This window comes from Jaculus jaculus, chromosome 5 (genome assembly GCF_020740685.1).
Source record: "Jaculus jaculus isolate mJacJac1 chromosome 5, mJacJac1.mat.Y.cur, whole genome shotgun sequence".
In the NCBI taxonomy this organism is placed as follows: domain Eukaryota; kingdom Metazoa; phylum Chordata; class Mammalia; order Rodentia; family Dipodidae; genus Jaculus; species Jaculus jaculus.
In genome coordinates, this window is record NC_059106.1 from 169879717 (window position 1) to 169897295 (window position 17579).

The 17579-nt window shown below is 42.0% G+C and overlaps 1 protein-coding gene across 4 annotated transcripts in view; it reads right to left on the reverse strand.

Moving 5' to 3' along the window:
- Dip2a (disco interacting protein 2 homolog A) overlaps nt 1-17579 on the reverse strand; it is a 111711-nt gene that overhangs the window by 49261 nt on the left and 44871 nt on the right. For all 4 annotated transcript variants that reach the window (XM_045148891.1, XM_045148890.1, XM_045148892.1 and 1 more), the window contains exons 7-9: nt 14887-15006; nt 10848-11045; nt 1051-1142 (exon numbers count right to left, since the gene is read on the reverse strand). In XM_045148891.1, coding sequence (XP_045004826.1) covers nt 1051-1142; nt 10848-11045; nt 14887-15006 — 410 coding nt within the window. The remainder of the gene's footprint in view (nt 1-1050; nt 1143-10847; nt 11046-14886; nt 15007-17579) is intronic.

Sequence of the window (17579 nt, forward strand, 5' to 3'; positions counted from 1 at the left end):
CTTCTAGGGAGACTTGACACTCATCAAAGTGCTGAGAAATTTGGTGCTGGGCACTGAGTTAATTTGTTTGCCATGCCCACCAAGGCTCAGGGACTATTGTGAAGAGGTGGCAGAAAGAAAGAGCCAGAGAAGATGGGGAGGAATGCCATCTTCTAGACACAAAGTTGCAATTGCATTCATGACCTCACAGCAGCTCTTATTAACTGAAAAACATTGGGTCCATCAACATACCATCATGATGGGGGAAGACAAAAAACAAAAAAAGAGGGAAAGAGAGAAAGGCATCAAACTAGAAGAAATAGAAAAGAAGAAAGGACATGGGGGAAGGGAAGACAAAAAATAATGGGAGGGATTTATGATCAAAATGTATCATGTACATGTGTGAAAAGTTTTAATAAAGAGAGAGAGAGAGAAGAGAATAGTTCCTAGTTTCCTTTGCTTTCTATTTGGTCAGAGAGACAACAGTTTGCTTGGACCACTGGGATCAGAAAAGAGAAAAATATAAAGCATGCATGTAAATTCATAAAATCTAAGCTTTGGGGGCTGGAGAGATGGCTTAGTGGTTAAGCGCTTGCCTGTGAAGCCTAAGGACCCCGGTTCAAGGCTCGGTTCCCCAGGTCCCACGTTAGCCAGATGCACAAGAGGGTGCACGCGTCTGGAGTTCGTTTGCAGAGGCTGGAAGCCCTGGCGCGCCCATTCTCTCTCTCTCCCTCTATCTGTCTTTCTCTCTGTGTCTGTCGCTCTCAAATAAATGAATAAAAAATTTAAAAAAAAAATCTAAGCTTTGGAAATTTAACATCAATACACATGAAGTCAAATAGGAAATAAGGTAGATAATTAAGGATGGGTAATGAGAAGGAAAAGAGGAAAGATCACTATTATATATCACAAATTGTTCCATATACAGTATTTTTCATGGCTAACTTTAAATCTCTTGTATTAATGCCAATAATTCTAACCAATTGATGGAACACTGATTTCAACAAAACAGATTTTTTTTAAAGTTTCTGTTTTTGCTCACTCCAATACAGTTATATTCTAGTTACTTACTCTGTCTCCAGGCTTAAGTAGTGGTTCATTCTTACTAGTCAGTTTATTAAGTAGAGTATAAGCTAGTTTTAAACTCCGACTCCAAAGTTTGCCTAAAATAAAATAAAAATACTAAGCAATGTAAATTTTAAGAAACTAATAGTTAACAATTTAATGTAGCAAGCATGTATCCCATAACACATTAATGGAAATTCAGAATTTTCAACTATTAACTATTTAATTTAGCACAATGCTGCAGTGAACACCATAGCTTTTTCTCAAACACAAAATTTAGTTTTAACACATAACAAGACAAGATTTTATTACAATATTAAAATAAAGAAAAACCAGCAGCAAAATCACATTCTGTGTATATTTGCACATGTGTACAGTGGATTTCAAGGAATATGATCAGACTTCATGCTGCTTTTTCCAACTAACACTGCATTGTGGATGCATTCTCGTTACTGTAAAGACCCTTCAATTTCATCATCTGAGTGGCACATATTCATGAGGCAGGTGGTACCCTCCTCTCCATGGTTTATTTGGGAGAGCCCTAGCTGCTGAAGTGGAGCCTCTACCTCACAGCACGCCAAGTGCCCAAGTCCACACTAAACCTCCTGGAAGTGGTCACCATGCTCAGGTCTTGGCCCTGGTGAATTTTCAACAACAAAAGACATCACTTAGGTGGCCAGGAGACGAGAAAGGAGAAGTGAACAAGGACTAGAAGTGTCTGGGGCAGCAGAGCGGCAACAGAACAAAGGGTAGAATTACGAGTCAACTCCCAACAGCACATGACAGCCTCCACTTCATCTACACACTACATCAAAGACGGAACAAAAACGCCACAGTCTGTCCCCTCAAATAACCTGTAGCACAACCACATGCAATTCAGCGTTCATGCCCTCTGAATTATGCTCAATGTTATTGTAAATAAATTTAACTGTGTGCCAAAGTGTAACATAAGAAAACTGTGGGGACTGACAAATCAATGAGAAAAAAATCAGGGCTGGGGAAATGGCTTAGCACTTAAGGCATTTGCCTGTGAAGCCAAAGGACACAGGTTCTATTCTCCAAGACCCACATAAGCCAGATGCACAAGGGGCACATGTATCTGGAGTTTGTTTGTAGTAGCTAGAGGCCCTGGCGTGCCCATTCTCTTTCTCTCTCCCTCCCTCCCTCCCTCCCTCTTTCTCCCCCCCCCCACTCCCCCTCTCTCTCTCTCTCTCTGTCTGCCTGCAAATAAAATAAAATAAAAAACACAAAGTTAAACTCCAACAGTTTTAGCCTGCTTTAAAAGGTCAATTCAGCCCTTCTGCACTGCTGGTGGGAATGCAATCTGGTCCAGCCATTGTGGAAAACAGTGTGGAGGTTCCTAAAGCAGCTAGAGATTGATCTACCATATGACCCAGCTATAGCACTCCTAGGCATATATCCAAAGGACTCATCTCATTTCCTTAGAAGTACATGCTCAACCATGTTTATTGCTGCTCAATTTATAATAGCTGGGAAATGGAACCAGCCTAGATGTCCCTCAACAGATGAGTGGATAATGAAGATGTGGTACATTTATACAATGGAGTTCTACTCAGCGGTAAAGAAAAATGAAGTTATGAAATTTGCAGAAAAATGGATGGACCTGGAAAGTATTATACTAAGTCAGGTAACCCAGGCCCAGAAAGCCAAGCGCCACATGTTCTCCCTCATATGGGGATCCTAGCTACAGATGACTGGGCTTCTGTGTGAGAATGAAAATACTTAGTAGCAGAGGCCAGTAAGTTGAAAAGGAGACATAAAGGGTGGAGAAAGGAAGGGAAGAGGATACTTAATAGGTTGATATTGTATATATGTAATTACAATGATTGTAATGGGGAGGTAATATGATTGAGAATGGAATTTCAAACGGGAAAGTGTGGGGGTGGGGAGGGAGGGAATTACCATGGGATATATTTTATAATCATGGAAAATGTTAATAAAAATTAAAAAAAAAAAAAAAAAAAAAAAAAAAGGTCAATTCAGGCCTTTAATCCCAGCACTTGGGAGGCAGAGGTAGGAGGATCGCCATGAGTTCAAGGCCACCCTGATACTACAGAGTTAATTCCAGGTCAGCCTGGACCAGAGTGAGACCCTACCTCAAAAAGACCAAAAAAAAATAAAAATAAAAAATAATAATAAAAGGTCAATTCAGGGTGTTAAAACTGAATACACGTTTCCCCAAATGAACCCAGCTATTTTTCAAAAGTAATTCAATGTGGCCCAGTCAGTTTTCCCCAGGAATACAAACAGTTACAAAAACAAAAACAAAAAACAACTTAATTTGCCAAATTAATAGAACAAAATAAACCAGGTGTGGTGGCACACACCTTTAATTTAACACTTGGGAGGTCAAAGTAGGAAGAGCATGCCATGAGTTCAAGGCTAGCCTGAGACTACATAGTAAGTTCCAGGCCAGCCTGGGCTACAGCGAGAGACTCTACCTCAAAAAGCAAGACAAAAGCAAACAAACAAAAAACCAAAATAAAAAAATAAGACAATAATCTCAATAATTATAATAAAATTAATAACCATACAAAATTTTAAAGTGACTTTAAGATTTTTTTTAAGCCTTTAAGACTGAAAAGCAACAAAGTTGCTTATTGTAATGAAAAGTATCTTTAACAACCAAGTAGGAAGCATCATGGTTAATGCTTGATACGAGCGCTCTTTCTGAGTAGGAGCACCTCAGGCACACCTGCCTTCAACATTTCACTGAACACCTCAACTAGTACATCAAGGGTATGGAAGAAGCAAAGATGGAGATAAAACTGTTATTTGCAGATGGTATGATTGTGTATATTATACATCCTTTATAACCAAACTTGCAAGGCTGACAGATATATTCAGATACATACAACATCATTTGATTTTTATATACTATAGTATTATAAGAAATTTAAGGCATGATTTAAATATCTGACTGTCACAAGAAACATGCCAAAGTTTCTCCATACAAAATTATGAAACAGTATTGATACAAAAGTCTCAATAATGTAAAAGTGTCAATTCCTCTCAAACATTCAAAGCTATGCCCGTTAAAATCTCAACATGGATCATGACATCAAAATAAAAGAGAGACTGGTTGAGAGGGGGAGGGAATATGATGGAGTGGAGTTTCAAAGGAGAAAGTGGGGGAAGGGAGGGAATTACTATGGGCTATTGTGTACAATTATGGAACTTGTCAATAAAAAAAGAAAGAAAGAAAAAGAAACCTCAACATGGGTCTAGAGAGATGACTTAGTGGTTAAGGCACTTGCCAAAGCCAAAGAATCCAGGTTTGACTCCCCAGGACCAATGTAAGCCAGATGCACAAGTGGATGCATGCATCTGGAGTTTGTCTGCAGCAGCTGGAGACCCTGGAACGCCCATATTCTCATTCTCCCTCTCTCTCTCAAAATAAATAAAAATAAGACTAAACCAGGTATGGTGGTGCACGCCTTTAATCCCAGCACTCAGGAGGCAGAGGTAGGAGGATCACCATGAGTTCAAGGCCACCCTGAGACTACATAGTGAATTCCAGGTCAGCTTGGGCTAATGTGAAACCCTACCCCAATAAAACAAAAGAAAAAAGAAAAAAAAAAGACATAAAAAAATCTCAACAGGTACATTGGGCCACTCCTGAAAAACATAAAGTGAGAACCATTGAGATACATTCATAGATGATAGAGGAGAGGACTCTTTAGTATGCCAAAGCTTGTTATAAAGCTTGGCATTGGCCAGATGTGGTGGTACACGCCTTTAATCCTAGAACTCAGGAGGCAGAGGTAGGAGGATCACCATGAGTTCAAGGCCACCCCGAGACTACTTAATGAATTCCAGGTCACTGAAACCCTACCTAGAAACAAACAAACAAACAAAAATACCTTGGCATTGAGGCTGGAGAGATGGCTTAGCAGTTAGACGCTTGCCTGTGAAGCCTAAGGACCCCAGGTCAAGGCTCGATTGCCCAGGACCCACATTAGCCAGATGCACAAGGGGGCACAGGCATCTGGAGTTTGTTTGCAGCAGCTGGAGGCCCTGGAGTACCCATTCTCTCTCTGTCTCTTTCTCCCTTTGTCTGTTGCTCTCAAATAAATAAATAAACAAAATTTTAAAAATATATATAATAATTTAATAATTTTTTAGGCAGGGCATGGTGGCACACGTCTTTAATCCCAGCACTTGGGAGGCAGAGGTAGGAGGATCACCATGAGTTCGAGGCCACCCTGAGACTACATAGTGAACTCCAGGTCAACCTGGGCCAGAGTGAAACCCTACCCTGAAAAACCAAAAATAATAATAATGATAATGATAATAATAATAATAATTTTTTAAAAAGCCAGGCGTGGTGCAACACAACTTTAATCCCAGCATTTGGGAGGTAGAGATAAGTGGATCGCTGTGAATTTGAGGCAACCCTGAGACTAAATGGTGAATTCCAGGTCAGTCTGGCCTAGAAAGTAAGTCCCTAACCCCAGGGTAAAAAGAAAAAGAGTGTGACCAATCAGAGGTGCCAGGCACACCCATCAGTGTGGACCACACAATGGTGCAATGGTGGGCCTAGAATGGACTGCTACAGACAGTGGCAAACAAGAACAGGAGAGCTAATGATTATCCTTGAAACGCTGACTCTGTCAAAGAAGCCGCTTTCTGCAGATGGCAGCCACAACTGGGGAAACTCAAAACACATGAAGGGATTGAGAAGTGAGTTGAGTGCTCAGCACTAAAAGAGACATCCTATCTTACCCTCCAAGGCTCAAGGAACACTGTGGAAGAGATGATGGGAGGAATGTAATATACAAATGATGAATGCTTTGGAGTGATTTTTAGACACAAACTGACCTCACAACAACAGTCATTACCTACTACACAAGTCCTGCACAATAGGTTGGAGAGATGGCTCAGCAGTTAAAGGCACTTGCTTGCAAAGCCTAATGGCCTGGGTTCAATTCCCCAGCACCCACATAAAGCCAGATGCACAAAGTGATGCATGTATCTGGAGTACATTTGCAGTAGCGGGAGACCCTGGTATACCATTCTCTCTCCTCCCTCCCTCCCTCTCTCTGTCTCTCTGCTTGTGAATATAAATTAAAAAAATTTTGAAAAAGACCTGTACAATGCTGGGCTGCCATCATGAATGACAGAAGAGGGGGGACATAACATCAAAATAAAACAGGGACTGATAGGAAAGAGGAAGAGGGTCAGAAGTGGGGAAGGGAACAAAAAGAAAGAAAGAAAAGAAAAAAGCATGACACCTTGGGTAAAGAGAGCTTTATAATGGACAAAGCTTCCCTTCTTTGCTTCCTACCAGGAAGCGCAGAAGGAAATGGTCCATGGTTTGACATAATCCTGAGAGCACAAGAATGGAATGTTCTTGTTTTATACAGCAGCGGGTTGATTAGAGGGGCTGAGTTGAAAGCTTTAAGGCTACAATAAGTGACATAGGCCATTAAGGATATGCAGGATGCTACTAAGTCTACTAAGAAAATGGTATCTGTGCTTGATTGGTGAAGTCTTTTGGGAGCATGGAAATGGAAGGCAGGCAGGCAGAGAGGAGGGTGGCACTCAACCCACACTGCACATACGCACCTAGCGCATACTGTAGATGGATGGGTGACCTGAATGTGAATAGCAAACCAACAGTGTCCCAGGCTATAGGATAACTTCACGATCACAACACAAAAATCATGGACTATCAAGAATGGTGCCTCAGGCCTATAATCCTAGCACTCAGAAGGCTGAGGCAGGAGAGTTACAAGTTTGAGGCCCATTTGACCCACATAACAAGACTTTCTGAAGAAAAAAAAAAAACAAATCACGAACCATAAAATAAGATGATACAGGGGCTGGAAAGATGGCTCAGCAGTTAAGACACCCCTTCAAAGTCTAACAACCCAGGTTCAATCCCCCAGTACCCACATAAAGCCAGAGACACAGTGGTACATGCATGTGGAGTTTGTTTGCAGTGGCTGGCCTGGTGCACCCATTCTCTCTGTCTCTTTTATCTCTCTCTGCTTGCAAATGAAGGAAGGAAGGGAGGGAGGGAGGGAAGGCAAACTGGTCATGGTGGCACACACCTTTAATCCCAGCACTAGGGAGGCAGAGGTAGGAGGATTGCTACAAATTCATGGCCACCCTGAGACTACATAGGGAATTCCAGGTCAGCCTGGGCTAGAGTGAGACCCTAACTCAAAAAACCAAGCACACAAACAGAAAACAAAGATGATATAGGATTTTACTTCTATGCAGGACAGGAGACATTTGCAGCATGCCACCAGTAAAGAACTAGCAATCTGAACAGGAAAAAAATATCCTACATATAATTTTATGCATGAAGGGGAAAAACACAGCCTACCTGATCATCAGAAAAAGGTGCACTAAAACCACAACTTAGCTAACATCACTAAGCTTGAGGAAACAAGTGTGGCAGTGTAAGGGAACAAGCAGGACTTGCTTGCTGTTGGTGAGAAATAGAAAAGCGTGTGTGTCTAGCAGGCGTGAGAGGAAGCCTCACCTCAGACCTAGCACTGCTACTCCCAAGAACTTATTCTAAGAAGGCGGATCACAGGCAAGGCACACCAGCATCCATCCTTCCTCCCTCCCTTCCTTTCTTTGTTTTTCGAGGTACAGTAGTCTCACTCTAGCCCAGGCTGACCTGGAATTCACTATGTAGTCTCAGGATAGTCTCGAACTCATGGCAATCCTCCTTCCTCTGCCTCCCGAGCACTGGGATTAAAGGCATGCACCACTATGCCCAGCTAACCAGCATTTTTTTTTTTTTTTTGGTGGGGGGGAGTTGAGGTAGGGTCTCACTCTAGTTCAGGCTGACCTGGAATTCACTATGTAGCCTCAGGGTGGCTTCGAACTCATGGCAATTCTCCTGCCTTTGCCTCCCAAGTGCTGGGATTAAAGGCATGCGCCACCCCACCTGGCTTCACCAGCACCAGACAGAATTGAAACAACCCAAATGTCCAACAGCATGTGATAAGCAAATTCTAATGTACTCTTTCCTCAACAGAAAGGAGAGAACTACAATGCACACAAAAGGAAGCCTGAATCAGAAACACAGCACTTCTGGGTAGAAGCTATGATCGCTGGTACCTAAAATGAGTTTAAGGCCGTAGAGAACGCTGAAAGGAACAACCAACCGCAGGCAGCGAAGACTACAGGTACTAAGATTCCAGAGAGGGGAAGCGAACTGAGGTAGATGAGAGTGGGGGCAGCCACTGTGCTGTGGTGTCTCATCCTGACTCCAACTGAGTATGAGATCTCAGGTTATAAGCAAGGTACCAGGGGCTTGGAAAACTCCACAAGTAGAAGAAACTAGAGGCCTCACTAGCATGGCTACCCTTTCAGATTATGTGCTGAACTCCCAAACCATTTATAATAAGAATAAATCTAAAGAAAGCTGCTCAGAAATTTTGTATTTAAAATATAAAAACATTGCCAAGAATAATTAAAGTCTTTAAAGGGGGAACTATTCTAAGCCATGGACTGAAAGTATCGTAATTGTATTATCAGCTCTCTTCAAAATCAACCAGATTCAATAAAATGCCAACTAATATTCCAGCAGAAATGTTTATACAAAATGATAAATTAGTTCTGAAATTTACTTTTGATGAAATGAAAGCTATCAATGTAATGGCTAAGAACAACAATGACAATCACAGGGCTAGGGGCCCCAATGCCAAAGCCTCAAAGACAGTAGACAGATAACACACTGGGTGACAATAGCTAAATGGAGCCAAAAAGAACCCAGAATGCCCACATACTTCACAATGGAGCACCATAATTCCTGGGTGGATGGGGAACATGCCTTTTCAATTAGCAGCCTAGAGTCAATTAAGTATTCTTCAGGAAGGAAGGTAGTTAATTTTCACATGGCATGCAGAATTAAATTATAGCTAGAGGGCTGGAGAGATGGCTTAGCAGTTAAGACATTTGCCTGCAAAGCCAAAGGACCCTGGTTCTATTCTCCAGGACCCATGTAAGCCAGATGCACATGCGTTTGGAGTTTTTTACAGTGGCTGAAGGCCCTGGAGTGCCCATTCTCTCTCACTCCGCCTCTTTCTCTGCATCAAATAAATAAACAAATAAAATACTTAAAAAATTATAGCTAGAAGCCAGGTATGGTGGCACATGCCTTTAATCCCAGCACTTGGGAGGCAGAGGTAGGTGGATCGCCATGAGTTCCAAGCCGGCCTGAAACTACATAGTGAATTCCAGGTCAGCCTGGATTAGAGTGAGACCCTACCTCAAAAAAAAAACAAAAAAAGAAGGCAATTATAGCTGGAACATAACATCTACATAACAATAAGATAAGGTTGGCTTTAGAAGGACATGGGAGTAGATCCTGGCAATCATAGGCTGGGAAAAGGCTTAGATTACATTGAGAGCTCTCATTCATTAAAAGTTATAATTAAGGGGCTGGAGAGATGGTGTAGCAGTTAAGGCCTTGCCTACAAAGCCAAAGGACCCAGTTTCGATTCCTCAGTACCTATGTAAGCCAGATGCACAAGGTGGCACATGCATCTGGAGTTTGTTTGCAGCAGCTGAAAGTCCTGGAGCACCTATTCTCTCTCTACCTGTCTCTATCCCTCTGTCAAATAAATAAAGTAAATAAAATTTAAAAACATAATTTAAAATGTCAAAAGGTAATTTAAGCTAGACTGTGGTGGTGCACACCTGTAACTCCAACACCAGGAGGCAGAGGCAGATTTTTGAGTCCAAAACCAGCCTGGGCTAACACAGGGAGACTTTGTTGCAGTAGCAGCAATGACCAAAAGGCAATCTGAATAGAATAGGAAGAAAATACTTATAAATCATGTATCTGACTAAAGGCATGAATCTGGACATAAAGCAGTTAAAAAAAAGTTGACACAGGAATAGAAATGAGCCAGAAGATATCCATCCAAACAGCATCATTAGAAACCAGACAAATGCAAATCAGAATCTAGCTGGACACTTTAAATCACCTACAAAACTGACTAAACATAGGACATCATGCTGGCGAGGATGTGGACTACTCTAGGCAGACAACTGTTGCAAACCTTCGGAGCACAATCTGGTGGCATGTTCTGAAGCTGAAAATATGCTAACCAAGAGGGCCAAAGACCAATGTTTACAACAGCTCCAGAAGCAACAATCCCAAACCAAAGTGGAAGTAACCCAAATGTCCATGTACTGGGGACTACATAAGTATGTTTTCGTATATGCCTCAAGCAAAGTAATACCCAACAATAAGAATAAATTTCTTCACACCGCACTGCCCATGAGTCTAACATGTGAGAGAAATGACTACAGACATAAAGAACACTCTCTGTATAATCTGTTCTCATTGAAATTTTAAACCTGGCAAGTCAGCAGCCTGAGTAGTTGGGCCCGTGGTCTCAATTTGTGTGGAGGACATAATTGCTGAGAGGGGCCATGCCAGCTTGGGCCTAGGGAATGCTTCTGCTCCCAGGGCTGTGTTCATTCTGCAAAGTGCATCAAGCTATGTGTGTACGCATGACTTGTTATATAAGAACACAGTAAGGAACCAAAAGATAGATCCATAAAAATATAAAGCTCAAAACAATATAAAGTTAAACTGGGTTGTTCAGAATGCATACACATTAGAAATATTCAAAGGCAGCCAGTGAGTGACCCCCGTGGTGGGAGAAAGTAGTGCCTAGAACAAGGCAGCGTGGTGCTTGTCTGACAGCAAGGTATGCTTCGCTGCTTCACGAGCTACTGTCTGTGTGTGGTCGTGTGAGACACTATACAGGTGAGCAGGAAGCATGGCACTGCTCGCTGATACTTGCCATAGGTGAGGGTGAAGGTGGCTTTTCCCGCCGTGTCCAAGGCAGTCAGACAGGGTGCTTTGGGCTGCGTTGTGCCCCAGCGCTGCAGTGCAGTCAGCAGAGTCGGAGGCCCACGCGCCCCTGCTGACAGAGGCTCTCCTCTCAGCACTGCCATCTGACCTCCCTCCGGCTTTGGCTGGTTTGGATCTGGTTGTTGAACTACAGAAAGAACAAAATTTTAAAACCCAACATTTCAGAGTGCTGCCTCCACACATTCTGTTTTTAAGCAGTCATACTAAGATTTGCTCTGCAATCACAATCATAAAAGCTTACAATAATCTGTCCAGATTTCCTTATCATCTTACAACCACAGGCCAGCTAACCACAGGACTAAGGGAGATTTAGTCACGGGCAATGATGGTTTTGAAAAAAAAACCACTATTCTAGTAAGCACAGCCTTACACAGGAAAAGGTGACTGCAGAATGGCATTTTCACTTTTTTTTTTTTTTTGGCTTTTAAATTTCATTTATTTATTAATTTGAAAGAGAGAAGGGGGGGAGAGACAGAGAGAGAGAATAGTGCATGTGCCACCTTTTGCATCTGGCTTACATGGGTACTGGGGAATCAAAGCTGGGTCCTTAGGCTTTGTAGGCAAGCACCTTAACTACTAAGCTATCTCTCCAGTCCAAAACTGAGACTTTTAAAGAGAAATTAGGGTAAAGCTGTGAGCACATGGACTTAAGAGAAAGTGAGGGTTTTTTTTTGTTTTGTTTTGTTTTGTTTTTGTTTTTTTTTTTTTTTTTTTGACAGAGAGAGAAAAAGAGGCAGAGAGAGAGAATGGGCACACCAGGGCCTCTAGCCACTGCAAATGAACTCCAGACATATGTGCCACCTTGTGTATCTGGTTCATGTGGGTCCTGGGGAATTGAACCTGGGTCCTTTGGTTTTGCAGTCAAGTACCTTAACTGCTAAGCCATCCATACAGCCCAAAAGTGAGACCTTTTAAAGAGAGATTAAAGCTGCTGGTATATGGAAAGTGAAATATAGGAGCTTGTGTAGGAAAGGAGACCAGAGGAAAATCATGTATGTAATCAAAGAGATTAGTTACCCCAAACTATAAAGCAGAGACAAGCAGAAAAGCCATCTAAACCAAGAAACAGTTTTATGTACTCCCTCCCACTGAGTGGGGGAGCTGGACTCACGTGTATCCTTGTGGCCTTAGCCAAAGAGAGGAAGGCAGTCCAGGCAGAGAAACAGAGCCAAGCTGCATGGAGCAAGCAGAGTTTGCTATAGGAAGAAGACAGGAGCCTTTATAGGCAAGGGGAAGACCCCACTGTTTGGGAGACTTAGAGAGTGGCTCCCTGGGCCAGCCCTTGCAGGGCTATCTATAGAGGTGGCACTTCCACTTTCCCACCTTGGGGCTGTACTGTACTGACATTTCCCATCTCCAGAGTACGTGCACTTCGGCAGGTTTGGAGCTCAGAAAGCAGGTTCTAGTGCTTGGCTCATGCAGGACCAAAGTGGGCAGAATCACCATTGTGTCAAGCATTGAAGCCACTAGCATTATTTGAAAGGAAAATACTAACACCTATTTTCAGGGATGTGTAAACAAACTTTGCCTCAGTGTTAAACAAGATTGTTCTCCAAGGACAGAGGTGTCGCTCAGTGGTAGATCATTTGCCAAATGTGTGTGAGGGCCTATTTTTGACCCCAACACTGAGAAAAAAGAAAAGAGGTTTGTTCTCCAATAGCTCTGATGAGAAAGAGAAAGAAAGACTGCTCTCTGGACATGACAGCTTACACCTGTAGGTAATCCCAGCACTGGGAAGGCTGAGGCAGAGAATTTTAAGTCTAAGGCCAGCCAGGGCAATATAATAAGATTCTGTCCCCTGCCGCCACCCTACCCCCACAAAAAGAAAAAAGAAGAAAAGAAAAAGACAGAAAGACTACTGTAAGAAACATTCAGGGACCAGAGAGATGGCTCAGCAGTTAAAGGTACTTGCTTGTAAAGGCTGTTGTCCTGAGCTCAATCCTCCAATACCCACATAAAACCAGATGCACAAGAGGCATCTGGAGTTTATTTGCAACAGTAAGGGGACCTGGTAGGCTTATATTCTTTCTCTCTGTGTGTCTATCAAATATCAAAAAAAAAAAAAAATGTTTTTAAATTTTTTAAAGAAGCATCCCAGCAGGAGTGAACAGCTTAGCGGTTGAGGTGCTTGCCTGCAAAGCCAAAGGATCCAGGTTCAAATCCCTAGGACCTATGTAAATGAGATGCACAAGGTGGCACATGAGTCTGCAGCTCATTTGTAACAGCTGGAGGCCCTGGAGTGCCATTCTCTTTCTCTCTCCCAATCTCTCTGTCTGTCTGTCTGTCTCAAATAAATAAATAAAGACATTTTAAAATTTAGAAAAAGAAACATTTAATCTCAGCACTCAGGAGGCTGAGGTAGGAGGATCACTGTGAGTTCGAGGCCAACTAGCGAGTAAATTCCAGGTCAGAACCTACCTCGAAAAAAACTAAAAACACACTAAATATATATTCATTCACAACTGAAAGGCAAAACTTCCAAAAAGGAGCCAAAGTTTTTTGGGCTTTTTAAATATTTTTAATTTTTAAATATTTTGTTTATTTGAAAGAGGCAGAGAGAGAGGAAAAAAAAAAAATGGGCATGCCAGGGCTTCCAGCCTCTACAAACAAATTCCAGATGCATGCATCACCTTGTGCATCTGGCTTACATGGGTCCTGAGGAATTGAACTTAGGTCTCTGTACTTTGTAGGTGTGGTAGTTTGATTCAGGTGTCCCCCATAAACTTAGGTGTTCTGAATGCTAGCTCCCCAGCTGATGGATATTTGGGAATTAATGCCTCCTGGAGGGAGTGTATTGTTGGGGGCGGGCTTATGGGCTTTATAGCCAGTTTCCGCATGCCAGTGTTTGGCACACCCTCCTGTTGCTGTGGTCCACCTTATGTTGGCCAGGGGGTGATGTCCACCCTCTGCTCATGCCATCGTTTTCCCCTGCCATCATGGAGCTTCCCCTCGAGCCTGTAAGCCAAAATAAATCTCTTTTTCCCAGAAGCTGCTCTTGGTTGAGTGATTTCTAACAGCAATGCGAACCGGACTGCAACAGTAGGTAAGTGCCTTAACTGCTAAGCCATCTCTCCAGCCCAAAAGGAGCCAAATGTAAGCTAAAAATTGAATATGTTAAAGCCATGCAAATATAAGTAGTTCTGACTTAAAAGTTTAAATAACCTAGCTGGCAAGGCAGCGTTAAAAAAAATAATAAATAGAATGGAATTTCAAAGGGGAAAGTGGGGCGGGGGGAGGGAATTACCATGGGATATTTTTTTATAATCATGGAAAATGCTAATAAAAATTTAAAAAATTTAAAAAAGAAAGCCAAGCACCACATGTTCTCTCTCATATGTGGATCCTAGCTACAGATGACTGGCTTCTGCATGAGAATGAAAATACTTAGTAGCAGAGGCCAGTAAGGTAAAAAGGAGACATAAAGGGTAGAGAAAGGAAGGGAGGAGGATACTTAATAGGTTGATATTGTATATATGTAATTACAATGATTGTAATGGGGAGGTAATATGATGGAGAATGGAATTTCAATTGGGAAAGTGTGGGGGTGGGAAGGGAGGGAATTACCATGGGATATATTTTATAATCATGGAAAATATTAATAAAAATTAAAAAAAAGAAGTTGAAAAAAATAGAAGTCTTTTGATATGCTTTGAATAAATTTTCACAAGGGAAAAAAATTAAAATAATAATAATAATAAATAAATAAAAATATTTTTAAAGACGATTTTTTAAAATAACCTAAGTCAAATGAAGGCTAAGAAGCCTTTTTATGAATCCTGGATTCAGAGAGAAATGTTAAGTCACTTGAATCTGAGCCATGAATATCTGATCACATAGAGGATGAAGTCACAGGGTTCCACACTTACCAGTGACAGGGTAACTAGTGTTTTGCCGTGTTATAATATAACAGTAATAACTCACAAACTTTGTGTGTACCACATTTACCAAAACAAGCCAGAGAGCCCTACCTTCCAGTAATTCTTCAAAGTCATCCACGAAGAATTCCTTCAGAGGAGGACGCTTTGGCCTCTTCAGAGTGTTCAGAAGCTGCTGGATCTTGGAGGATACTCTGCTGTTGACAGGAACACCTGTCATGGGGAGAGCAGACGTGGACTAAAGCTGGGCTGCACATCCACAAGAGAACGCGCTGAGTGCAAGGACTGAGGGCAAAATACGAAGTACATCAGAGCTTATGAATACAGCCAGCTGCTGGCCCATCAGTCATTTTATAATGTATTAATTCATTTGACAATCATTTATGGAACACCTTGTAAGAAATAAGATCTTGGGGCTGGAGAGATGGCTTAGCGGTTAAAGCACTTGCCTGCAAAGCCTAAGGACCTAGGTTCAATTCCCCATGTAAGCCAGATGAACAAGGCAGCACATGTGTTTGGAGTTCATCTGCAGTGGCCAGAGGCCCTAGTGTGCTCATTCTGTTTCTTTCTCTCTCTCACACACACAAATTAATTAAAAATTTTTTTAAAAAGTAAGTAAGATGTGTTCTAAGCTAGTAGTTTATAAAGTAGTCCAGAAACCCGAGGGTGCCTTTTCAGGGTGTGTGAGGTCAAAAACATTCCACAGTTGTATTAGGGTTATCTGCCTTTCTTGCTCTCCTACAGAGCCCGCATGTGTGCGACAGCACCACAGATACATATAAACCAGATGTGAGGACCAGTTGCCTCTGTCAGCCAGTCACAAGACATGGCACACAAGTCCAACATTTTTATCGAGTGTCTGCTGCTGTGGAAATCTTTTGTTTATACATGTGTATGATTTGGTCAATATGTAAATGAGTTTATTCTAATTTTAAATGAATTAACAATTCTAAAATCCTCAGTTTTCATTTCTTTTTAAAAATATCTTTATTTACTTATTTGCAAGCACAGAGAAATAGAAGAAAGACAGACAGTATGGGTGTGCCAGGGCCTCCAGCCATTGCAAATGAACTCCAGATGTGTGTGCTATTGTGCATCTGGCTTTACACAGGTACTAGAGAATCAAACTCAGGTTGTTAGACTTTGTAGACAAGTGTCTTAGCCACTAAGCTATCTCCCCAGCCCCTCAGTTTAAATTTCTATATAGTAAATACTATGTAAGTTGGAAACTGTGTAGTATCCTTGGCAGATGGAACATCAGCCAAAGAAACAGGCTCATCATCCTTTGTTGAGTGAAAGCAAGCAACAATATGCACAATGCAAAGAAACAAGCGTGCTGCAGGGGCGATGAAGGGCAGTGCAGAGGAGGACTGCCGCAGCTCCTGAGGCCCTGTCACTGTCTTTCAGCAACAGGATACACACAGACGCGCTCGGGACCTCGCACTCCAGATGCACAATGCACACAAATCAGCATACCGAGACAGAAACCTTCTGCCCAGCAGTCAAGAATCTGGCTTCCCTAGCTGGGTATGGTGGCGCACGCCCTTAATCCCAGTATTCTAGGGAGGCAGAGACCAGCCTGGGATTACAGAGTGAGTTCCCCTTGTCAATGTCTGAATGCCCTTTCCTCCAGTGAGAACTCTGTCTCATAGCAAAGTTCACCTTGTTCCATACCATCCTGTGTATCATCTCAGACCCCTTCATCATGTCACTATAAAAAATAAATTAAAAAAAAAAACTTATCAAGCTAGGGAGATGGCTCAGTGAATACGAGCACTTGCCCCAAAGTATGAAGATGTGACTGGTGGTATTTGATTCCCCAGTGCTGGTGTAAACAGAGGGACGTAAGTATTTTTATCCCTTTGCTTTAATACTTTTGAATACCATTATAAAACTTTTTTATAATTTCCATTTTAGACTGTTTATTAGTGTATAGAGAAGCAACTAATTTTTGTGTTGCTTTGTATCTTGCTATTTCACTGAATTCATTTATTCTAATAGTGTGTATGTGTGTAAGCTTTAGAGTTTTCCACATACAGGATCATATCATCTGCAAACAGAAATAGGTTTACTGGGTTGAAGAGATGGCTTAGTGGTTAAGGAACTTGCCTGTGAAGCCTAAGGACCCATGTTCCATTCTCCAGATCCCTTGTAAGCCAGACACACAAAGGTGAGGCAAGTGCAAGGTGGCACAAGCCCACTAGATGGCGTAAGCACCTGGAGTTGGACTTCAGTGGCTGAGGCCCTGGTGCACCAATTCTCTCTCTCTCTCTCTCTCTCCCTAAAATAAAATTTAAAATAAGGAAAGATGTATTTTTTATTTCTTCCTTGAGTTTGGATGTCTTTCATTCTTCTCTCTTACCTAAGCGCTTTGGCTAAAGCTTCTGCTACTATGTTAAGTAGAAGTGTGGCATGCACAGTCTTCCCTGCTGTTTCTCATCTCTCTTCCTATCTGTGTGTGTGTGTGTGTGTGTGTGTGTGTGTGTGTGTGTGCATGTATGTATGCTGATTCCTATGTGTGGGTGCACATATGTGTGCAGGCCAGAAGTCACTGTTGGCTGTCTTCCTCAATCACTCTTTTACCTTTTTTTGCAAAAGGATCTCTTGCTGAATCCCTGACTCCTAGCTTACGAGCGAGTATTGTCTCTCCCCACGTCTCCCTCCCCAGGGATTAGAGACATATACCAACAGTCAGAATTTCACATGGGTACTTTGGATGCAACTCAGATGCCAAGTACTTGACCCATTGAGCCATCTCCCCAGCCTTCTTATTGTATCTTGACCCA